Raw genomic sequence first — 26,215 nt, forward strand, 5'->3', positions numbered from 1 at the left:
TTCCAATGTATTTTTAAGTATCTAATACTTTTCTTCTAATTATTATGAAAGTTTTTTTTTTTTAAATTCAAACATTTTTTTTGCTTGGTTTCAATTTTACCAAAATAATTTTTTTTTTTAAAGAAAATTTTCGATATTTTCCTTTTTTTATTTATTTTACACGATGAGTTCGCGAGTATGGATATAAAACATATATATAATCCTTTTTACAGTGTTAACAGATTTATATGCATATACGCAGGCGGTACAACTTCGAAGCTTCACCTAGTGATACCTTATGCACCGTAAACGGTAGCCATATCCCCGCCCATATATGCATTCCGAGCATTCGACTAGAAATTGATCTTTGACCCCCCTGTAAATAAACCAACACATGAATTTATCTTCAGTAACTTGGTTCAAAAGATCATTTTTCACATCCGTGCCTCTATATTTAAAAAAAGTTTTTTTTTATTAAAGTATTTTTTAATATATACAAGCAAAGAACAGAATAATGGAAAAAGAAGGCAACAATTTAGAAACAATGAAAGCAAAAAAAAAGAAGCATTTAAAATTCAAAAAAATTATACCAAAAGAAAAAATTTTGAAGAAAGCAAATATTTGTGCACACAAGTAATCAAGGAAAAAATAAAAATTAAAAAACAATACTAAAAATATTTTTCAAAATTACAATAGAGAAAAATTATTTGCTAATAAGAAATGTTGCTCCATCTACAAGCAATGACCCAAAGTGCAAACAAGAGTAACATGAAAGTCTGTTTGATCGACAAACTCTCTCATCGAAATATACGTACAGAGAACTCCAAACTAAATCACTCACACCTTTTGAATTAAGAATGACTATTACTAACAAGCTTTTCATTAGCCACACCTAGAAAACAGAAAGTGGTATAAAGTAATAAGAAACTCACCACATATTATAGTTTATTTCTACCTTATCGAACAATCTGAATCGTGTGATGTTTGAGCCAGTAGAACCTGTTTTCTAAATTCACATCTCTTATCCTTATATATAAATATATTTGCTACTCTTTATTTCCACTAGTTTAATCCTTTAGAAATTTTATTTCTATATATACATACATATATATTGAGAAATTATCAAAAAATAATTATTTAATTATAATGTCGAATTTAATTTCGATGTACCAGTAATTTTTACAACTTCGAATTTTTCAGCAAGTGACAATAACCATATATAAGAATAAAGATTTGGATCTAATTTATCAGTGGCTTCTTTAAATGATTCCTCAAATTCAATTTTAACTTCACCACTTTCTGTGACTTCAGTTCGAATTCCATTGAGAGCTTTTATCATTTCTGACAATAGTGTTTTATCCCTCATCATCCAAAACCCAAATGTTGACATAATAACGTCCACTATTCCAAGATCCAAGTTAACCTTTTTTGTAAAGAAAAAGAAAATTTTGTTAATCGATTTTTTCCTTTTAAATTTTATTACAACTATAATTATTAATTAGATCGGTGAAGTTCACATCGATTACGACCAAGAATCCTAATCAATTTAGTTATGTAGATTGTTTAATATTGTCAAAGTCGATTTAGTAAAATTGACAGCTTCTATCCTAGTTGTATTAACTAATATTTTTGGTTAATATGACATGTATCTATAGCCAATTTCGCTATAGTTTATTTAGTAAAAATAACTCTAGCCAATGTAATTAAGATACCTGGTTATCCTGATAAGGTTCCCTAGCCTTTCTCACTTATTGTCGAAATCAACTTTGACCAAAATTGCCTAGTGGGTTCCTCTCGTAACCAGGCAAATTAGTCAATTCCTGGTATACAGGTGTTAGGAATTTTTTTCAGTGCAAGATACTGAATAAGCACAACAAAAAATTACAAATAGGGGTCTTTCTCTATATGTATTTAGCTATAAATTTTTTTCTACACTTCTAAATGTATTTTGTGCAAGAATTTGCACTAAAACAGTATAACTAAGAAAAATTGAATGTTTTAAAAAAATTTTTTATGCTAAGGATTGCATTAAGCGTGGCAATAGTAATCTTCCTCTACTTCGATTAGGCTGTCAATTTTTTTCTACACTTTTAGGTGTATTTTGTGCAAGAATATGCAATAAAATCTTCTGCCTAAGAAAAATTGAATTTTTTTGGTAAGTTTTTTTGGTTTTTCATGCGTTTTTGTTCATAAAAATGGTCTTCCTCTACTCGGATCTGGGTGTCAATTTTTTTCTACACTTTTAGGTGTATTTTGTGCAAGAATATGCAATAAAATCTTCTGCCTAAGAAAAATTGAATTTTTTTGGTAATTTTTTTTGGTTTTTCATGCGTTTTTGGTCATAAAAATGGTCTTCCTCTACTCGGATCTGGGTGTCAATTTTTTTCTACACTTTTCGGTGTATTTTGTGCAAGAATATGCAATAAAATCTTCTGCCTAAGAAAAATTGAATTTTTTTGGTAAGTTTTTTTGGTTTTTCATGCGTTTTTGGTCATAAAAATGGTCTTCCTCTACTCGGATCTGGGTGTCAATTTTTTTCTACACTTTTCGGTGTATTTTGTGCAAGAATATGCAATAAAATCTTCTGCCTAAGAAAAATTGAATTTTTTTGGTAAGTTTTTTTGGTTTTTCATGCGTTTTTGTTCATAAAAATGGTCTTCCTCTACTCGGATCTGGGTGTCAATTTTTTTCTACACTTTTAGGTGTATTTTGTGCAAGAATATGCAATAAAATCTTCTGCCTAAGAAAAATTGAATTTTTTTGGTAATTTTTTTTGGTTTTTCATGCGTTTTTGGTCATAAAAATGGTCTTCCTCTACTCGGATCTGGGTGTCAATTTTTTTCTACACTTTTCGGTGTATTTTGTGCAAGAATATGCAATAAAATCTTCTGCCTAAGAAAAATTGAATTTTTTTGGTAAGTTTTTTTGGTTTTTCATGCGTTTTTGGTCATAAAAATGGTCTTCCTCTACTCGGATCTGGGTGTCAATTTTTTTCTACACTTTTCGGTGTATTTTGTGCAAGAATATGCAATAAAATCTTCTGCCTAAGAAAAATTGAATTTTTTTGGTACGTTTTTTTGGTTTTTCATGCGTTTTTGGTCATAAAAATGGTCTTCCTCTACTCGGATCTGGGTGTCAATTTTTTTCTACACTTTTCGGTGTATTTTGTGCAAGAATATGCAATAAAATCTTCTGCCTAAAAAAATTGAATTTTTTTTGTAATTTTTTTTGGTTTTTCATGCGTTTTTGGTCATAAAAATGGTCTTCCTCTACTCGGATCTGGGTGTCAATTTTTTTCTACACTTTTCGGTGTATTTTGTGCAAGAATATGCAATAAAATCTTCTGCCTAAGAAAAATTGAATTTTTTTTGTAATTTTTTTTGGTTTTTCATGCGTTTTTGGTCATAAAAATGGTCTTCCTCTACTCGGATCTGGGTGTCAATTTTTTTCTACACTTTTCGGTGTATTTTGTGCAAGAATATGCAATAAAATCTTCTGCCTAAGAAAAATTGAATTTTTTTGGTAATTTTTTTTGGTTTTTCATGCGTTTTTGGTCATAAAAATGGTCTTCCTCTACTCGGATCTGGGTGTCAATTTTTTTCTACACTTTTCGGTGTATTTTGTGCAAGAATATGCAATAAAATCTTCTGCCTAAGAAAAATTGAATTTTTTTGGTAAGTTTTTTTGGTTTTTCATGCGTTTTTGGTCATAAAAATGGTCTTCCTCTACTCGGATCTGGGTGTCAATTTTTTTCTACACTTTTCGGTGTATTTTGTGCAAGAATATGCAATAAAATCTTCTGCCTAAGAAAAATTGAATTTATTTGGTAATTTTTTTTGGTTTTTCATGCGTTTTTGGTCATAAAAATGGTCTTCCTCTACTCGGATCTGGGTGTCAATTTTTTTCTACACTTTTCGGTGTATTTTGTGCAAGAATATGCAATAAAATCTTCTGCCTAAGAAAAATTGAATTTTTTTGGTAAGTTTTTTTGGTTTTTCATGCGTTTTTGGTCATAAAAATGGTCTTCCTCTACTCGGATCTGGGTGTCAATTTTTTTCTACACTTTTCGGTGTATTTTGTGCAAGAATATGCAATAAAATCTTCTGCCTAAGAAAAATTGAATTTTTTTGGTAAGTTTTTTTGGTTTTTCATGCGTTTTTGGTCATAAAAATGGTCTTCCTCTACTCGGATCTGGGTGTCAATTTTTTTCTACACTTTTCGGTGTATTTTGTGCAAGAATATGCAATAAAATCTTCTGCCTAAAAAAATTGAATTTTTTTTGTAATTTTTTTTGGTTTTTCATGCGTTTTTGGTCATAAAAATGGTCTTCCTCTACTCGGATCTGGGTGTCAATTTTTTTCTACACTTTTCGGTGTATTTTGTGCAAGAATATGCAATAAAATCTTCTGCCTAAGAAAAATTGAATTTTTTTTGTAATTTTTTTTGGTTTTTCATGCGTTTTTGGTCATAAAAATGGTCTTCCTCTACTCGGATCTGGGTGTCAATTTTTTTCTACACTTTTCGGTGTATTTTGTGCAAGAATATGCAATAAAATCTTCTGCCTAAGAAAAATTGAATTTTTTTGGTAATTTTTTTTGGTTTTTCATGCGTTTTTGGTCATAAAAATGGTCTTCCTCTACTCGGATCTGGGTGTCAATTTTTTTCTACACTTTTCGGTGTATTTTGTGCAAGAATATGCAATAAAATCTTCTGCCTAAGAAAAATTGAATTTTTTTGGTAAGTTTTTTTGGTTTTTCATGCGTTTTTGGTCATAAAAATGGTCTTCCTCTACTCGGATCTGGGTGTCAATTTTTTTCTACACTTTTCGGTGTATTTTGTGCAAGAATATGCAATAAAATCTTCTGCCTAAGAAAAATTGAATTTATTTGGTAATTTTTTTTGGTTTTTCATGCGTTTTTGGTCATAAAAATGGTATCCTCTACTCGGATCTGGGTGTCAATTTTTTTCTACACTTTTCGGTGTATTTTGTGCAAGAATATGCAATAAAATCTTCTGCCTAAGAAAAATTGAATTTTTTTGGTAAGTTTTTTTGGTTATTCATGCGTTTTTGGTCATAAAAATGGTCTTCCTCTACTCGGATCTGGGTGTCAATTTTTTTCTACACTTTTAGGTGTATTTTGTGCAAGAATATGCAAAAAAATCTTCTGCCTAAGAAAAATTGAATTTTTTTGGTAATTTTTTTTGGTTTTTCATGCGTTTTTGGTCATAAAAATGGTCTTCCTCTACTCGGATCTGGGTGTCAATTTTTTTCTACACTTTTAGGTGTATTTTGTGCAAGAATATGCAAAAAAATCTTCTGCCTAAGAAAAATTGAATTTTTTTGGTAATTTTTTTTGGTTTTTCATGCGTTTTTGGTCATAAAAATGGTCTTCCTCTACTCGGATCTGGGTGTCAATTTTTTTCCACACTTTTCGGTGTATTTTGTGCAAGAATATGCAATAAAATCTTCTGCCTAAGAAAAATTGAATTTTTTTGGTAAGTTTTTTTGGTTTTTCATGCGTTTTTGGTCATAAAAATGGTCTTCCTCTACTCGGATCTGGGTGTCAATTTTTTTCTACACTTTTCGGTGTATTTTGTGCAAGAATATGCAATAAAATCTTCTGCCTAAAAAAATTGAATTTTTTTTGTAATTTTTTTTGGTTTTTCATGCGTTTTTGGATATAAAAATGGTCTTCCTCTACTCGGATCTGGGTGTCAATTTTTTTCTACACTTTTCGGTGTATTTTGTGCAAGAATATGCAATAAAATCTTCTGCCTAAGAAAAATTGAATTTATTTTGTAATTTTTTTTGGTTTTTCATGCGTTTTTGGTCATAAAAATGGTCTTCCTCTACTCGGATCTGGGTGTCAATTTTTTTCTACACTTTTCGGTGTATTTTGTGCAAGAATATGCAATAAAATCTTCTGCCTAAGAAAAATTGAATTTTTTTGGTAATTTTTTTTGGTTTTTCATGCGTTTTTGGTCATAAAAATGGTCTTCCTCTACTCGGATCTGGGTGTCAATTTTTTTCTACACTTTTCGGTGTATTTTGTGCAAGAATATGCAATAAAATCTTCTGCCTAAGAAAAATTGAATTTTTTTGGTAAGTTTTTTTGGTTTTTCATGCGTTTTTGGTCATAAAAATGGTCTTCCTCTACTCGGATCTGGGTGTCAATTTTTTTCTACACTTTTCGGTGTATTTTGTGCAAGAATATGCAATAAAATCTTCTGCCTAAGAAAAATTGAATTTTTTTGGTAAGTTTTTTATGATTTTGGATGGCTTTTTGGTGGTAATAGGTGTCTTCCTCTACTCGTATTTGGCTATCAATTTTTTTCTACACTTTTCGGTGTATTTTGTGCAAGAATATGCAATAAAATCTTCTGCCTAAGAAAAATTGAATTTTTTTGGTAAGTTTTTTTGGTTTTTCATGCGTTTTTGGTCATAAAAATGGTCTTCCTCTACTCGGATCTGGGTGTCAATTTTTTTCTACACTTTTCGGTGTATTTTGTGCAAGAATATGCAATAAAATCTTCTGCCTAAAAAAATTGAATTTTTTTTGTAATTTTTTTTGGTTTTTCATGCGTTTTTGGTCATAAAAATGGTCTTCCTCTACTCGGATCTGGGTGTCAATTTTTTTCTACACTTTTCGGTGTATTTTGTGCAAGAATATGCAATAAAATCTTCTGCCTAAGAAAAATTGAATTTTTTTTGTAATTTTTTTTGGTTTTTCATGCGTTTTTGGTCATAAAAATGGTCTTCCTCTACTCGGATCTGGGTGTCAATTTTTTTCTACACTTTTCGGTGTATTTTGTGCAAGAATATGCAATAAAATCTTCTGCCTAAGAAAAATTGAATTTTTTTGGTAATTTTTTTTGGTTTTTCATGCGTTTTTGGTCATAAAAATGGTCTTCCTCTACTCGGATCTGGGTGTCAATTTTTTTCTACACTTTTCGGTGTATTTTGTGCAAGAATATGCAATAAAATCTTCTGCCTAAGAAAAATTGAATTTTTTTGGTAAGTTTTTTTGGTTTTTCATGCGTTTTTGGTCATAAAAATGGTCTTCCTCTACTCGGATCTGGGTGTCAATTTTTTTCTACACTTTTCGGTGTATTTTGTGCAAGAATATGCAATAAAATCTTCTGCCTAAGAAAAATTGAATTTATTTGGTAATTTTTTTTGGTTTTTCATGCGTTTTTGGTCATAAAAATGGTCTTCCTCTACTCGGATCTGGGTGTCAATTTTTTTCTACACTTTTCGGTGTATTTTGTGCAAGAATATGCAATAAAATCTTCTGCCTAAGAAAAATTGAATTTTTTTGGTAAGTTTTTTTGGTTATTCATGCGTTTTTGGTCATAAAAATGGTCTTCCTCTACTCGGATCTGGGTGTCAATTTTTTTCTACACTTTTAGGTGTATTTTGTGCAAGAATATGCAAAAAAATCTTCTGCCTAAGAAAAATTGAATTTTTTTGGTAATTTTTTTTGGTTTTTCATGCGTTTTTGGTCATAAAAATGGTCTTCCTCTACTCGGATCTGGGTGTCAATTTTTTTCTACACTTTTAGGTGTATTTTGTGCAAGAATATGCAAAAAAATCTTCTGCCTAAGAAAAATTGAATTTTTTTGGTAATTTTTTTTGGTTTTTCATGCGTTTTTGGTCATAAAAAAGGTCTTCCTCTACTCGGATCTGGGTGTCAATTTTTTTCTACACTTTTCGGTGTATTTTGTGCAAGAATATGCAATAAAATCTTCTGCCTAAGAAAAATTGAATTTTTTTGGTAAGTTTTTTATGATTTTGGATGGCTTTTTGGTGGTAATAGGTGTCTTCCTCTACTCGTATTTGGCTATCAATTTTTTTCTACACTTTTCGGTGTATTTTGTGCAAGAATATGCAATAAAATCTTCTGCCTAAGAAAAATTGAATTTTTTTGGTAAGTTTTTTTGGTTTTTCATGCGTTTTTGGTCATAAAAATGGTCTTCCTCTACTCGGATCTGGGTGTCAATTTTTTTCTACACTTTTCGGTGTATTTTGTGCAAGAATATGCAATAAAATCTTCTGCCTAAGAAAAATTGAATTTTTTTGGTAATTTTTTTTGGTTTTTCATGCGTTTTTGGTCATAAAAATGGTCTTCCTCTACTCGGATCTGGGTGTCAATTTTTTTCTACACTTTTCGGTGTATTTTGTGCAAGAATATGCAATAAAATCTTCTGCCTAAGAAAAATTGAATTTTTTTGGTAAGTTTTTTTGGTTTTTCATGCGTTTTTGGTCATAAAAATGGTCTTCCTCTACTCGGATCTGGGTGTCAATTTTTTTCTACACTTTTCGGTGTATTTTGTGCAAGAATATGCAATAAAATCTTCTGCCTAAGAAAAATTGAATTTTTTTTGTAATTTTTTTTGGTTTTTCATGCGTTTTTGGTCATAAAAATGGTCTTCCTCTACTCGGATCTGGGTGTCAATTTTTTTCTACACTTTTCGGTGTATTTTGTGCAAGAATATGCAATAAAATCTTCTGCCTAAGAAAAATTGAATTTTTTTTGTAATTTTTTTTGGTTTTTCATGCGTTTTTGGTCATAAAAATGGTCTTCCTCTACTCGGATCTGGGTGTCAATTTTTTTCTACACTTTTCGGTGTATTTTGTGCAAGAATATGCAATAAAATCTTCTACCTAAGAAAAATTGAATTTTTTTGGTAATTTTTTTTGGTTTTTCATGCGTTTTTGGTCATAAAAATGGTCTTCCTCTACTCGGATCTGGGTGTCAATTTTTTTCTACACTTTTCGGTGTATTTTGTGCAAGAATATGCAATAAAATCTTCTGCCTAAGAAAAATTGAATTTTTTTGGTAAGTTTTTTTGGTTTTTCATGCGTTTTTGGTCATAAAAATGGTCTTCCTCTACTCGGATCTGGGTGTCAATTTTTTTCTACACTTTTCGGTGTATTTTGTGCAAGAATATGCAATAAAATCTTCTGCCTAAGAAAAATTGAATTTTTTTGGTAATTTTTTTTGGTTTTTCATGCGTTTTTGGTCATAAAAATGGTCTTCCTCTACTCGGATCTGGGTGTCAATTTTTTTCTACACTTTTCGGTGTATTTTGTGCAAGAATATGCAATAAAATCTTCTGCCTAAGAAAAATTGAATTTTTTTGGTAAGTTTTTTTGGTTATTCATGCGTTTTTGGTCATAAAAATGGTCTTCCTCTACTCGGATCTGGGTGTTAATTTTTTTCTACACTTTTAGGTGTATTTTGTGCAAGAATATGCAAAAAAATCTTCTGCCTAAGAAAAATTGAATTTTTTTGGTAATTTTTTTTGGTTTTTCATGCGTTTTTGGTCATAAAAATGGTCTTCCTCTACTCGGATCTGGGTGTCAATTTTTTTCTACACTTTTCGGTGTATTTTGTGCAAGAATATGCAATAAAATCTTCTGCCTAAGAAAAATTGAATTTTTTTGGTAATTTTTTTTGGTTTTTCATGCGTTTTTGGTCATAAAAAAGGTCTTCCTCTACTCGGATCTGGGTGTCAATTTTTTTCTACACTTTTCGGTGTATTTTGTGCAAGAATATGCAATAAAATCTTCTGCCTTAGAAAAATTGAATTTTTTTGGTAAGTTTTTTATGATTTTGGATGGCTTTTTGGTGGTAATAGGTGTCTTCCTCTACTCGGATCTGGGTGTCAATTTTTTTCTACACTTTTCGGTGTATTTTGTGCAAGAATATGCAATAAAATCTTCTGCCTAAGAAAAATTGAATTTTTTTGGTAATTTTTTTTGGTTTTTCATGCGTTTTTGGTCATAAGAATGGTCTTCCTCTACTCGGATCTGGGCGTCAATTTTTTTCAACAGTTTTCGGTGTTATTTGTGCAAGAATATGCAATAAAATCTTCTGCCTAAGAAAAATTGAATTTTTTTGGGAACTTTTTTATGATTTTGGATGGCTTTTTGGTGGTAATAGGTGTCTTCCTTTACTCGTATTTGGCTGTCAATTTTTTTCTACACTTTTAGGTGTATTTTGTGCAAGTATTTGCAGTAAAATTGTGGGTGTGTAATGAAATTTCAATTTTATATTTGTTAATGTTAATTTAGGGGATTATAGTAGGGGTGTTTTTCTAATGAATTTTGAGGTTGAACTTAATTTTTTTTAAGTATAATGTTTTTTGTAAGTTTTTTGTAAGTTTTTTGTAATTTTCTGTGAAGTATCTTGGTTTTTAAAATTTCGATGCTCGTAATCGATGTGAACTTCACCGACCTTCTTAATTTAATTTCGACCTACTTTATAACAAACAGGATCGTGAAAATTATTTAATCTCTTGTGTAATTTTACTGCAACGAGCATTTTTGAAAAAGCTTGAATTCTAGCTAAATCGCCAATAATTAGAATAAAATAATTATCATAATCAAATTCAGCTGTCAGTGATCCATTGGAAATTTCAAATTTTAACCATAATTGTGGTTCACGTTTTCTTCGACGATCAAGATCATTTCGAATAATTTTTAAATTTGGAAACATTCCTGGTGTATTATAAATCATCAAACGTAAATTGTGCTTAAATCGTTTATGAATTGAGCCTGGTTTTTTATCAATGCGAAATGGATCAAAACCAAATTTACATAATCTTTGTCGTATTTGACGAATCTAAATATAATTAAAGAAGATTTTATTTTTGTATATTTAGAAATTTTTAATATTTCAAAATTAATCGAAATTCTATTAAAAAATTTTAATTTAATTATTTTATAATAAATTAACCTGATAGTAATGCTTTTTAGGACGAATAGATAAAAGTCCATTAGAATCCAAATATTTCAGAATATGAGGATCAGGAATAAATGAATTATTTCTCATGGAATTTTTAACTGAACAATGATAATTTTTCGTTATGGGATCTTCATATTCATTGATAGAATATTGTTCAAAATCATCAGATATATCAATTGAAAATGTTCCTGTATGTGATGAATTTGTATTTTCCTGATATCCAATTTCTAAACGAAAGATTATAAAAATTGAAAAATATTTTTATACATTAAAATGTATTTTATAATTCTTTGTTTATAAGATAATCAGTTCTTGTTGTTTCGATGATAACCCTCAATTTTTAAATCATTAAAACGAAAATTATGTTTAATAATTATTTTTAGCAGTATATAAGTAATTCTTATCATTTGTAAATAAATTAAAAAAGAACTTACCGAATGATGTCAGAAGCAGCAAAGAATAAAAGATACGCAACATCCTTCTGTAACATAAAAAAAAAATTTTTTTATCAAAAAATTAATTCATTAAAAAGGAAATTGTAAATTAATCATTTATATATAAATAAATTAATAATAGTAACTTTTATTTACGAAATTATTTTTCAATACTTTTATTTTGAAATATTTTTAAAAAAAATTGGCTTCAATTAGTCGTGGGAAAAATTTATTTACAGGTAACTTCTATATCGACGAAGCAACTTTGTTGAAAGAATAAGAAGGTTGCAACACTTTCCGTGGCGGTAGTTACTGGTTGATAGACGATGATCAAACAGATTTCTACGTTTATCAACATCATTAAGAAATAAATATCTCAGAAAAACGATTTTTTTTTTAAATATTCAAAATCCACTTAAACTTTTTGAATACAAACTTTAAATTTTATATTTTTACAAAATTGAGAATAAAAAAAATATATCTGTAAATTAATATTTACTTTTCTATAGAAAATTAATTAATGAATTAATAAATTAATTACTTAATTAATATTTTAATTAAAACAAATAGATATCTAGCTCTGAGACAAATTTTTCATTTAATTTCAAATGCATATTTGGTTTAAATAAAAAATTTCTCTGCAGAACAAATTATTTACTCTCAAGAAAATTCAAATTAATTAATTAATAACAATTTTCTATTTTAAAATTAGAAATGAAATAAAAATTTTTCGTTATAATGAAATACGTGAAATTTCACTGCTTATACAGTGGAACAAAAATTCCAGGATGTATATGAAGTAAGATTGAATCGCGCGTGTTTGTATATTTCGTATGAAATTGGTAATTTTTGGTTGATAAAATCTCTCTATATATGTGAATTCAAAGAATGACCTTAATTTATCTTTAAATGTACAGATGCTTCTGTATATATTTTGAAAAAAAAAATATATATATATTATGTGAAATTTACAAAGCGAATGTATATGCATATATATATATATATATATATATTCTGTGTTTGGCCAGCTGATCTCGATCTTTTCCACAAGCCGCGATTGCCGCAGTCACGACTATCACGGATCCACGGCCCCAATTGATTTCCAATCGGGCACCGACATTTTCGCAATATTAAAGAATAGGGAACCGGTTCGAATGATCTTAAACCGCGATTGCTTCTCTCGCATATACACACACATATATATATATACGAACCAATAACAATTCAAGAAACATACCATCGAAAAAAAAAATTACATAAAGAAAATTAATTTTAACATAAATTATAATCCAAAATTGTTTCAAGTTTAACAAAAATTAATAATAAATTCCATTACGAAATTTATGATAAAAGCATTCTATTATCATCAGCCAATTTATATAAAAATAGAAAAAAATAACTGACAGGAAGAACATAATCTTATATGATATACGATAAAAATTATTTGATAATTATCAACAATATATTTTAGCAGCCAAAATTTTTTTCAAATATATCTCTCTTGTCTAAATGAAGATTAATTAATTTCCTGTTATTTCTTTTTATTTTGTTTTATATAAAAAAATATTTCTCAATTATTATTTGGATTAATTTTTTAAGAATAAAATCAAAAATTTCAAAATATATTTTACATATAGCATGGATATTTATACTTGAAACACAAGTCAATAAATATTATAATTTAATTACCTTTATTGAAAGCTTAAAAAATCAATTAAAGTCAATTTAAATAATTTTGCAAAAGAAAAAAAAAATCAGCGATTTCGTCAACAAGTTAAAAAAAAGAAACAAATATCTACTCAATATAAATATAATATTTCCGTAAACAAAATTTTATGATTAAAAATTTTTAATTGGCGATATAAATAAACTTGATCATTTTTAATTAGAATTCAGAATTTTTTTTTTTAACAACCGCAACTAAAATTGCAATCAACGAAACTATTATCATATATAGATCAATAAAATAAATTTAAAATATACAAATCTATTTTAATTGTACCACTATAAATATGTCGATCCAGAAGATATACAAACATTTTAAATATAAGGAAATTAAAAAAGTCCCACATTTCGATTATATTAAAAAAAATCAATGAATATTTTATTTCTTTTATTAAAGTTCGTTTAGAGTGTATTAGTCTAGATACAAATATTTATAAATAAAAACAGTATATATATGTATTCTTGCAAAAAAAAAAAAAGTTCTGTATCCATAATTAATCCGTGAGTTGTACGAGAAGAGAAGCACTCTAAAGTAATTTACGAAGAGGCTGGCACAAGATCTATACATAAGCGATAATTAACTTCATCTCTCGTTTCTTAAGACTGCCCGAGATCCCTGTTATTAGATTCCCCGTCACTAGGTTTCGACAGACGATCGCGAGACAGACTGGACTCGAATTACTCAATCACAGCGGGTTATCCTGATGCAAGGTTCTCTTCGGTCAACTGTATATATATATATATATATATATATATATATATATATAAACTGTCGAGTTAAAATGAGATGGAAACATGTTCCAATTAAGAATGAAAGAATGAAAGAGAGAAAGAAGCGAGGAAGTTGGAAAATCATTTATTACCTTCAGAAAGAAAGAAAAGAGAGATAAAAATCGTTTACTTAAAGCCTAAAGAAATCCTTTAGGTGCTCAATTAAATTCACAGCACAAATGATTGAAGAACAACTTCACAATCTCGCTATATGGAAATTCAATGCGAATAACAAAATACTTGGCAAAAAAATTCTTTAATTTTAATATACATTTTGCGGTCATAATTTAAAAAGAGTTATTTTTTTACTTTTGAATTAATTGAAAAAAATTAGAAATGAAAAATATTTTTTTTTAAATTCAGTAGTAAAAGTCAGTCACGGTCAGACATGTACAAGTTTTTGTATCAGTAGTAAAAACCAGTGTTAGTCAGACATCAAATTTTTCACGCATTAGTAGTAACATTTAGATTTAGTCACACTCAGCAAGTTCTTGTAAATTTTACAATCAGTAGTAAAAGTCAGTTTTAATCAGACCAGGGAAATTTTTGTTTTTTTTTAAATCAGTAGTAGAAATCATTTTAGACAGACAAAACATTTTTAGGAACTTTGTCATTGGTAGTAATTAATAAATTTTATAGTGATTGTGAATTCGAAATCAGTAGTAAAAGTCGATTTTAGTCAGACGTGTCAAGTTTTGTAAATTTTTATCAGTAGTAAAAGTCAGTTTCAGTCAGACCAGAGATATTTGGTTTTTTTAAATCAGTAGTAGAAATCATTTTAGTCAGACAAAGCATTTTTAGGAACTTTCACTTTGTCATTGGTAGTAATTAATAAATTTTATAGTGATTGTGAATTCGAAATCAGTAGTAAAAGTCGATTTTAGTCAGACCTGTCAAGTTTTGTAAATTTTTATCAGTAGTAAAAGACAATTTTAGTCAGACAAAATTTTTTTCAGAAACCATCACTTTATCATTAGTAGTAATTAATAAATTTCAGTTTTCTTGTGAATTCAAAATCAGTAGTAAAAGTCAGTTTCAGTCAGACATTTTTTTCTAGAAATTTTAACTTTGTCATTAGTAGGAATCAGTATATTTCAGTTATTTTAAATTTGGAATCAGTAGAAATAGTCGATTTCAGTCAGACCTGACAAATTTTGAAATTTTTTTATCAGTAGTAAAATACAATTTTAGTCAGACGACTTTTGTAATTGTTATTTTTTATTCTTTGAGAACTACTTAAAATTGTTTTTTTTTGGCAAAAATAAATAAATTCTATCTACTAGCCGATTTTTTAATTTTCTTATTAATCTCACATAGTTTTTTTATTAACAAACTGATGGAAAAAAAAATAATAAAAAAATACACTTTTAAAAACAACCATTTTCAATGGAACAATATTTAATTACAAAATTTAAAAAGGGAAAAGAAAGAACGCATAGGCGACAGAAATAATTGAAAATCAATTACGCAGATGCTGACAAAAAAAAAACAAAACTTGGATAAAATTAATTCCAAGATGTTTTTTAAAATTAAGAGAGAAAAAGATTGACTAACATAAAACTATCTGCAGAAATATGAACATGTAATTCTAATTCATCAATTTGTGATTTCAAATACGGAATTAAAGTCAATTTAAAAGTTTAAAGTAATTAAAAGTGGCTAATTAAAAATAGTAATGGAATGAAAAGAACTCTCCAAAAACAACGATTTAGACGGTACAAGGTTGTCTTAATTGTCTTAATCAATTAACAGCCAATATGGAAGTAATAGGACAGCTATAAAGAGAGAGAGAGAGAGAAAAATTTTCTCTATAGCAAGTTGGAGAAATTCTAGACGAGATGACTGAAAGTCTTAAACACACAAGAAAAACAACAAGATTCGTTTGGAATCCTGATCGCTATTTTCGATCAAATCGTATATATATATATTTATTTATATCGATGTCTGGAATCCAACATGAATGTGTTTCACTAGGATTTCAAAGCGCCGATGAGATCGTGCTCTGGATCGTAGATCGATTACCAAGAGAATCAGGTACTTCATTCCTATATGCTAGAAAAGAAAATTCACTCCTCTCTTTTTCTTTTCTAATTACTATATGGAATTTAGGTAAATTTAAAAAAAAAAAATTTACTATATTTTTTTCAACTTTTGACATTGATTGAGAGATAAAACAGATAAGCATTTTTTTTCTCCTTGAGTTTTATTATTAGTTTATATTAAAAATATTTTTCTTTGCATATATATATATATATATGTACAATGAAGATTGCGACTTGCGTAAATAAAGAGATCTTTTAAATTAAGGTTATTAGTTTGGAAAAAAAAAGTGAAAGGATATAAAATTTAAAGCAAGTTTTTTACGACACTTTAATGGTGTCCTGTTAGTGATAAGTTGGCACTCGTCAATCCTTGTTTATATTATACAAGTTGCGTGTATTTTTTTTTTCATTTGTTTTTCGTCAGTACACAATTATAAAATATGGATTAATTATTATTTTAATTTCATTAAAAGTTCAAAAAAAATATATATATATAATTTAAAGAAATTTTCTTTAAACTATTTTCTTGCAAATTTTTTCATAAATTTTGTGTAGTTCATTTACCTTTTATATATTTTTTTTCGCACGATAATTTCAATAAAGAAAAATTCTAAAAATAATACCTTTGACAAAAATACCTAGATATCTTATGCAAATTATTTACGTAACAAGCAAACATTTAGAATGTTATCAACTAATTGTCACGAAAAAAAAACCAAATTGTACTATTATATATTTTTACTTTTTTTGATAAAATTTTCTATAAAGAATTAGTAAAATCACTTTTCGCTATGAATTATATTTTAATTTTATTAGTAAAAAAAAAATGTTTTTCCCCACTTCTCTAGTGTAAAAATTAACCTAATTCTAGTTAGTTAAAATTTTTAGTTTTTTTTTTTTTTATTACTAATGCAAAATTACAGAGTCGATTATTAAAATTCCTCAAAAATTAATAGAGAAGAGAAAAAAAAGGACAAACAGGCAAAACATAATAATATCGAAACAAACTTAAAGTCAACCGATATGCGAAACATATTATTTTGATATAACGGAACAACGTGATTGAATTAAATAAAATACTAAATTCAGACTATATATTATATTCTACTAGAATGCTTCGAGACATGATTATTTTTAAATTAACTCAAGCCAAACTGAATGTAATAATCTCTTTATTCCACATCCTCATATAATGTTTTTCATAATTAATTATTTATATTTATCTTTTTTTCATTCTCAGTAAAAAAAAAAAAAAAAAAAATTCATTAAATAAAATTTTTTCACTAAATAAAAGAATAAAAAAATTACATTATTATTTATATCATTATTGTTAATTATTACCAATATAAATAATAATAATATATAATATAAATTTAGTATTAAATTATTATTTAAATTATTAATTAGTTAATCTAATTTAGAAATTTTTAAAAATTAATTAATATTTCAATTGAAATAGTTTATAAAATAATTTTTGAAACAAATACTGATTTCATCAACAAAAAAAAAAAAAAATCAAATATAATTATAAACATATATAAACAATAGCTTTGCTCCCTAATAGGTTTTTCTTATCAGATCGAAAATGACAAAAGATATATATGATGCAATTACATGGTGAGTCTTGTTATTGTCTTGCGCTCACTTTGTTAAATAGTGTGTAACCTAAGAGGATCAATGGAATGAGACTTGATAGAAAAAATGGCAAGTATATATATATATAGGGCACAAGGACCTGACATCAGGACTGTATAGATTCGAGTCTCGTAAAGGACAGGGTGTGTCTGAACACTTTACTGTTTTCCACAGGTGGTCATTGGGTCCAATGACCGAGTTCGCGATCGATTTCATCACGGTTGTCGACATTACGCTGGGAACTCGATCTCATATAGCTGATATACTGATTTCAATAATAATAATAATAATAATAATAATAATAATAATAATAATAATAATAATAATAATAATAATAATAATAAAAAAAATTCCCGATGTCCTCTAATATATAATTTACATATAAACTCTCCTTCTCTCAATATATATATATTGTAAATTCAATATAGAAAACTATTAATTTTTCTAAATACACGATATCAGCAAAAATACAGTCGAAACATATTTAAAAATAAATAGTCACGCATTAGGATTACGTACCATGTGATATTTATAGAAGAAAAAAAATTATTAAAATGGCACAAAACGATAGAATTCTTTAAATTTAAATTAATGATAATTTGTTAGCTAATTCAAATTAGTAGAAAATTTATACTAATTTACTAATTTCAAATTAGTAAACGAATTCTCGCTACTCTCTAAATCTGAATTAGTAAAAATGTTTACTAATTTAAATTAGTAACTCACTTTTTGCTTTAGAATTAGTTAAATTTTACTAATTGTTAGTAAAATTTAACTAATGATTAGTAAAATTTTACTAATTCAGAAGCAAAAAGTGAGTCACTAATTCAAATTAGTAAACATTTTTACTAATTCAGATTTAGAGAGTAATTTCACAGAAAATTAAAAGGCAATTAAAATAAGCTGCAACGCTTCTTATATTTTAATCCAATTTTACTTAATTTAATACCAAAATGGATTAAAATAAGAATTGTTGCAGCTTATATTTTAATGCCTTTTAATTTTCTGGTTTAAATTTAGATATATAAAAAAATTTTAATAAAACAATATAAAATAAATTTTTTAATAAATTATTATTTATAATTTATAATATTTATAAATAAAATTGTATATTGTAAAATTTTTTAAATAAATTATGAATTTAGAGCAAAAATGCATCCAAAGGAAGTGTTTTGTCTTTTACTATAAAAAAAATAAAAAAAAAATCGCTGTATTATTAAGTATAAAACCTTGTCGATAATTCAGGTCTCTCTCTCGCTCTCTCTCTCTCTCTCTCTAGTGTCTTAAAATATACCCCGAGATATTATGGAGCCGCGCATATAAAACACAAGTCGCTTGGATGCACAATTAATAAATTTCTACCCAGTCGCTGTCTCTCCATTTCAATCTCTCTCTCTTTCTCTTTCTCTCTCACTCTCTTTCTCGACTTATAGCTCATTTTCTTTCTCCACGTGTTCCGTCCACGTGGAATGTCGTTGTCCATCCGATTATGTAAATTGTAAATCTTAAATGACAGCAGGGACCTCGTTAGACCCGTCCATAAAAAGCATCGTGGCGGCGAGAAAAGGACGATCGATTTTTTAAAAAATGTCGAACATCAAAATTAATTCCATTACTATATAGCATATATATATATATATACTGCTTCTCATATAATCAAAAAGGAAAACAAAAACTAATAATTTAAAAGGCATTTTCAAATATAATCCCTATTTTTCTTTATACATAAAACAATTAAAATCCAAAAAAAAAAATGTTACAAAAAATTATGCAACTAAGTTTCAAAGAAAAATTTAATTTACAAGATGAATAATTTTCTGTCCCTCTTTTCTTTTGTTCGTATATCAAAAAATTTTTTTCCATGTTGCATAATTGCAGCACGGAAATTACGTATTACCATTAAGGTTTTTTTTTCTTTTTTTTCGAATGTTAATAGAGAAAAATTTTCTGAATGCGGAGAAGATAGATTCAGACACGATAATGACTTAAATGAACACATAAAAGCCCATTGAATAAAATACATTTGTATATGTGTAACACAAATATATATATATATGTGTAGTGCCTTCTTTATAACCGACATAAACATGCATTACGATTAAATGGAAAGTAGCAAGACGATCTTGCCGAGTAATGATCTTCACAAGATCAGATTGGTCATCGAGAAAATGTTCGAAAGCCCCTCTTCTTATATTCGCGCATAATTTTCGCAACTTTCCTTTTTATTCATAGTTTAAATGAATATTTAAAGTAAACCGCGCATTAAATTTTAATGTATAAAAAATAGAATAAATAATTTTATTTCATTTAAAAAAAAAAAAAAACAAAAAAATAAAATTATATTCTTATTGCAAGTTTATACTTATACGGAGCAATAATATATATATAACATTAGGACATATTGCAAATCTGATATTAAATTACTGCGTTTCAACTCGGATGACACTGTATCGAATTACAAAGTAGTTTGTCAATATATTCAACATTTTGCTTCTATAACCTTTCGACGCTGGATCATATAAGGTATAAGATAACTTTTAAATCGATTAACAAAATTCGTTTACAGTTCACGCATTAAATAATTATTTTCAAAAACAATTTTTTTTTTTCTTTATTTTATTTATTGTATTGTATTCGTTTTGAAATAATAAACGAAAATTGATATTGTATCAAAGAATAACCCAGTTTTAAAAGGTTGTTCACCTTCTCTATATTCATGTAAATATATTAAAACTAAAGGTTCCTTTCGTCTGCACTTAATTTCTTCATTCATCAGACTGTCAAATATATAACCGCATTTATGAACGAAAACATAAATGCGTTTCGAAAAACTGCCCCTTTTTTTTAATAACATATTTTTAAATACCAAAAAATAACCTTTGGCCTAATTACAAATTACTCTCTAAAATCTGAATTAATAGTTTTTTCTACTAATAAAAATAGTGCGGATTCGTTTACCAATTGAATTAGTAACAGTTTTGACTCTTTTTTTTTAGTAGAAAACTACTAATTGCTGGTACTCTCTAAATCTGAATTAGTAAAAATATTTACTAATTTGAATTAGTGACTCACTTTTTGCTTCTGAATTAGTTAATTGTTAGTAAAAGTTACTAATAATTAGTAAAATTTTACTAATTCAGAAGCAAAAAGTGAGTCACTAATTCAAATTAGTAAACACTTTTACTAACACAGATTTAGAGAGTAGAAAACTACTAATTCATGGAGTAAATCGGTTTACTAATTTAAAATAGTAAAAAATACAATTTACTCCATGAATTTAGTAGTTTTTTACTAAAAAAAAGAGTTACTAATTCAATTGATAAACGAATTCGCATTTTTTCATTAGTAGAAAAACTACTAATTCAGATTTAGAGAGTAGAAATCAATTTTTTTTACTCTCTAAATCTGAATTAGTAAAAAAGTTTACTAATTTGAATTAGTGACTCACTTTTTGCTTCTTAATTAGTAAAATTTTACTAATTGTTAGTAAAAAATACTAATAATTAGTAAAATTTTACTAATTGTTAGTAAAAGTTACTAATGATTAGTAAAATTTTACTAATTGAAAAGCAAAAAGTGTGTCACTAATTCAAATTAGTAAACTTTTTTACTAATTCAGATTTAGAGAGTACAACTTCTGAAAATTAATAATTTAAACCTATTAATTATTTATTATTAAATATTAATTATTCTTAAATTGTTTTTCAAATAAAAAAAAAAATTATTTTATCTAGATTAAATAAATAAATATTATATGGTGAGAATATAATTCATTGAGTAAAAAGTTCATAAAATGCAATGAAAGTTCGTGAGTTATAAACTCCAATGATTTTTCTCTATTGGAAGACAAATTATTTGAAGTAAATATTTCTAACAGTCGCAATTTACAATTTGTATTAAAGAACGAAGTGTATAAACCTAACGGCAAAATCATAAACACGTACACCTGTATTTTTTATTATTTATTATTATTTTTTTTTTTTTTAATACAAAACACCATTGATCTAAGGTCAGTCATGTGCCGCGCGCATAGATATTCTTTTCTCTCAAACCTAGCGGGTATATGAGAAAAATAATCAGCAATAATCTATACTATTTTATTATGATAATTATAACCCCAGCAATTATGTAAACGGCAACAATCAATGTTATTTCCAGTTTGAAAATTTATGTTTGTCTTATAAAATGAGAGAGAGAGAGAGAGAAAATATTCTTAAGATGTGTCAGAAATATTAAATCACTTGGAATTCAATCATATCTTTATAGAAAATGAAGAGTCATCCATTAATGTACTATGTTTAGAATTTTTTTTTTTTTTTTATTATTTTTTTCCATCAAGAGACTTTCATTCATTTTCTACGTATTTGCTACTTTAATAGTTAATAAGAAAAATATGCTGCTGGCAATTGGTTATAAAAAATACCAGAGATTTAACCAAAAAAAAAAAAAACTTTCTTTAATATTAATATTTTATATTATAAATATTTAGATTTTAAAAGTACTATTAAAAAACTAAACTATAGCAATTGACAATTTTCCCACACTTGAGACATTATAATAATTAACAAAATAATGGCTTACAATATTGGGCCATTATATGATTTATGTTAACGATCGAACCACTTAATCGAAAAATAGACTACGGGCAAATATTATAAAATAAACACAGATATATATATATATATATATATATATGTAGGTTGCTCGAAGGTATAAGAATAATGCATATCGATAGAATAAACTTATCAAAAGTCATCGAAGCGAGACTAGAATCGATCTCGATAAATGATCTAGGTCGTAGATCATAGATCATTATCTAGTTATATTCGAAATAGCTGGTTTCGATACAAGGGGTTAAATGGATCAATAATACCTGCCCGTTTATCTCCGCCTAGAATGCAACTTTAAAAAAAAAAAAATTCAATAATCTAATTTTTGAAAAGAATTTTCTTTTTAGAAAAGAAATTTTTTTTTTTAATTACCATAAAAAAAAATGATAAAAATTTCAAGAATCGTATTAATAATATTGAAAAAAATAAAGAAACGATAAATGATTATAATAATATCTTTCAAGAATATTTAAAAATAATTTTAAAAATTAAAACATATTTTACAAACAAGTTTTTCTCAAGTCAAATATAAGAATACACGTCAAGAAATAAAACACGTCTGCGTTTTATAAAATTATGCCACGCGGCTGTATAAATACAACAGGTTTATGCCCAAGTAACCTGAACAATCTTTCAACAAGTGAGATACGAAGACTATACTATATAGCAGAATAATTTCTTTTTTGATGATTTTTAATGACCTCAATTTTACGATCAAACCAACTTGGCATTAATAATAATAATTATTATTATTATTGAGTTCATTGGTATTGGTTCATATTAGTTTTATAATTTTTTTTTTTTTTTCTCTCTAAGATTATCATAATCATCATCACGCATTTATAATATAATTTATATACGCTTCTTTCTTGCGCCATCGAAATTTCTAATCGTGGAATATTATATCACACACACACATATATATATATATAAATATGTATACCCGTTATCAAATGCACAAAGATAGCCCTTTGGCATTTCAAGTTGGATAATTACCTATCGATGACTCTTGACGAATTGCAGTCGCAAAAATATAACGAATGATCGTTTTTATTAATAGCTACTTGACCTGAATGCAATAAGTATCTGAATGTGTAATGAGAGAGTGAAATTTTATAATTATTTCCTAAGATCAAAACCTGACCTACTATAATCTTAAATCTATTTTAAGAATTTCGTTACATTTAAATTATTCCAAGAGGGTTTTAAAAAAGAAACTTTCAAAATTTAAAATATAATCTATTCCTCCCCACTCCCCCAAAAAAAAGTCAATTTTTTCCAAAATATTTCAAACACGGAAAAAAAATATTTACAATAGCAAAAGGTTTTTACTAGAATAGCAAAAATTTTGCTGTTTTAGATGAGATTTTTTTTTGGTATACAAATTTTAAATTCTCTTGCAAAGTACAATAATAATAATAATAATAATAATAATAATAATAATAAAAATAATATTTACGAAAAAAAATTTATTTTGAAGTTATCAAAAGTTTATAAGTACATTGAAGCAGAATTTTGTATTTTTAATTTAATAAGGAAAATGAAAAAAAGGAAAGTATTAATATTTTTTTGAAAACAAGGAAAATAAATGAAATAAAAGTGACGCTTATTTACAATATCATCTAAACTAATAAATGAATTTAAAAACAACATTTATGGAATGATAAACACAAAATTTTAAAAAGAAACTAGAAACAAAATTAATATTTGCAAAAAAAGAATTAAATTTTCAGAAAGAATTATAATTTGCAAAGAAATTATAATTTGCAAAATAAAAATCATAATTTCTACTAAAAATTAAAATGTTTCTTTAAAATAAAATTATATTCGATATCATATTATCCGAATCCAATTTTCATTCAATTAAATATCTTAAAAATCGGAAAAATTAATTAATAATTTAAATGACTATATGGAATCAGTAGATAGAATTTGTTCTTTAAAATATCGTCTCTTGTATTACACAGTATATAGTGAAAGTGTCAATGTAAATAAACGTTCTAAATAGATCTTATCAAAATTCCCTTATGTTTCATGTCCGATATCACAAAAACGTTTCGTGTAAAAAATTTGTCATTGTTTGTTTGTTTCTATTTTTTTTTGTCAATTTTTTTTTTTTTTTTTTTTTTAAATCTATATCAAACGAATTGTGAGTATAATACCGCTATACAGTTGTCTCCATTGTACAATATAAATGTACCAACGAAGACAATACTTGATTTTAAATTCTTACGAGAAAATTTTATCAAGTTTCAAACAACGATAGAATTTCAAATGATCGCTTGGATAATTGTTTTGAATTAAATTAAAGAACAATTGATTTTTCTCTAAACTTCAATGTCTTTATAGGAAAGAATTTTAAAATTCAAATTTTATAATTTAAAAAAAAGAATGGTAAAATAGAAAATAATAGAAAATAGTGTTTAAAAAAAAAAATATTTTTCACAAAAAAAAAGAATTTTTTTTTAGGTAACTGACTTTTCCCAATCAAAAATTTACTAATGGTGCAGTACTGGCGCAGTACTGGCACCCAGTATTGGCGTCAGTATTGGTAACCACTACTGGTTCAGTACTGGCCGAGTACTGGCAGTTTTGTAATTTATTGTATACGAAAAGAAAGCTTTAACTGTAACAGAGATAAGTTTCACTCCAGGTAATAATTTTTTTGGTATACTTAAGAAAAAGTGTCTGAAATTTTTAGTAAGCCAACACAAATTAAATATTAATTAAATTAGTCAACTAACTAATTAATATTTTATTATATATAAAATCGAAAACACAAAGAATTTTCATTCCTTCTTATAATATATATTGCAAATTATTATTTTAAAAAAATCAAAAAATAAATATAAAAATATGTTTATTATAAAACCAAAGTTTTTAAAATATATAAAAACAGATCAGTAAAAATAAAAATATTTATAAAATAATTATAATGTATATACATAATTATGCAATTAACTATTTAATTATTTAATTTATTAATTATTATATTAAATATAAATAAATTAACATTCAATTCAATTTACATAAAACAAAATTAGTTTACAAATTAACTCATCACAAATATAATGATTTAATAAATAATGAATACTAAATTACTGAAATTAGGTAATTATTAAAAAAATTATCTAAATTATTTTTAAATTAACATTTAATTTTTGTTTATAATTCACTTTTTAAAAAAAAATGAAGAATAACATCCAAAAACAAATTACAATAATTTTTGTTGACCATTGAAATATATAAGTTTGTAGGTTTAACTATTTTTTATAATTTCTATTTAAGAAAGGTTAATTATATATTTTATATTATTGATAATATAACATTTGTGCAATTTTACTTGCGATTGTATTTAATTTTTTAAATTAATTTTTTAAATTAAATTTATATTATAAATTTTATTTTAAAAAAATATTAATTTTTTATAAACAAATTTATTTATATTTAGTTTGATCGTTTAAAATTTTTTTTTTTTTGGTTCATTGCATATCTGAAAACAAAAAGAAAATCTTGCAAAATGTTTTAGACATGGTCTCAGGAAACTTTTTGTTTAAATAATTTTACCCACAGAAAAGCAGTACATTTTAATTTTGAAAAATAAAATCAAGTTGAAAAAATTTTGATGAACAAAATATTTAAACAAAAAAATTGAAAAACAAAATTTTTGGTTTATTTTATTTCTCAATTTAAACACCTGCAATTCACTAGATTACGATTAGCTTAAATCAGGATTAAAGTCAACTTACACTTTCGTGCGGTCTTATATATATAAATTATTTGCCCTATTGCTTTTCTATTCATATGGCAAATATATATAAAGCATTTAATAGAGATATAGGAAGTGTATATGAAAGATAAGCTTTTATTGAGTTCAATTTATACTTATAACTCGATTTTTTTTTTTTTTTTTTGCATTTTTCTATATAATATGATAAGAAAAATCTGGTCAAACTACCTTTCACCTGAAAGTTTCTTTTTTAAATTATTATTTTAAATTTATTTTTTCTCACTTTATTATATTTATAATCTGTGTTATCACGGGAAAAATTAAATACCTATAGTGCTTTTCGCACAATACACAGGAAAGACAAAAAAAAAAAAAGAAAAAAAAAAAAACATTATATGTTTTGTAATGGTGAAATTATACGGGCAGAATTTAGATAATTAAAAGAGAGTAGGACAAGGAGAAGTCTACGTTCGATAAGTTTAAATCGTGCACTGTTTTTCAAAACAGTCTTTTTTATTTTTAGTGCTAAAGAGTTCAA

General features: G+C 26.3%; 1 protein-coding gene across 1 annotated transcript in view; it reads right to left on the bottom strand.

The window, feature by feature from the left end:
- Positions 1-628: 628 nt before the first annotated feature.
- LOC127289755 (uncharacterized) overlaps positions 629-26,215 on the bottom strand; it is a 51,476-nt gene continuing 25,889 nt past the window's right edge. Inside the window, exons 2-5 of the mRNA XM_051317881.1 lie at positions 11,165-11,211; positions 10,722-10,957; positions 10,245-10,607; positions 629-1,402 (exon numbers count right to left, since the gene is read on the bottom strand). Of these exons, the coding sequence (XP_051173838.1) occupies positions 1,121-1,402; positions 10,245-10,607; positions 10,722-10,957; positions 11,165-11,207 (924 nt within the window). The 5' untranslated portion in view covers positions 11,208-11,211 and the 3' untranslated portion in view covers positions 629-1,120. The remainder of the gene's footprint in view (positions 1,403-10,244; positions 10,608-10,721; positions 10,958-11,164; positions 11,212-26,215) is intronic.

Source organism: Leptopilina boulardi, unplaced genomic scaffold, assembly GCF_019393585.1.
Source record: "Leptopilina boulardi isolate dan_hultmark-lab unplaced genomic scaffold, ZJU_Lbou_2.1 LbouV2_51, whole genome shotgun sequence".
In the NCBI taxonomy this organism is placed as follows: Eukaryota; Metazoa; Arthropoda; class Insecta; order Hymenoptera; family Figitidae; genus Leptopilina; species Leptopilina boulardi.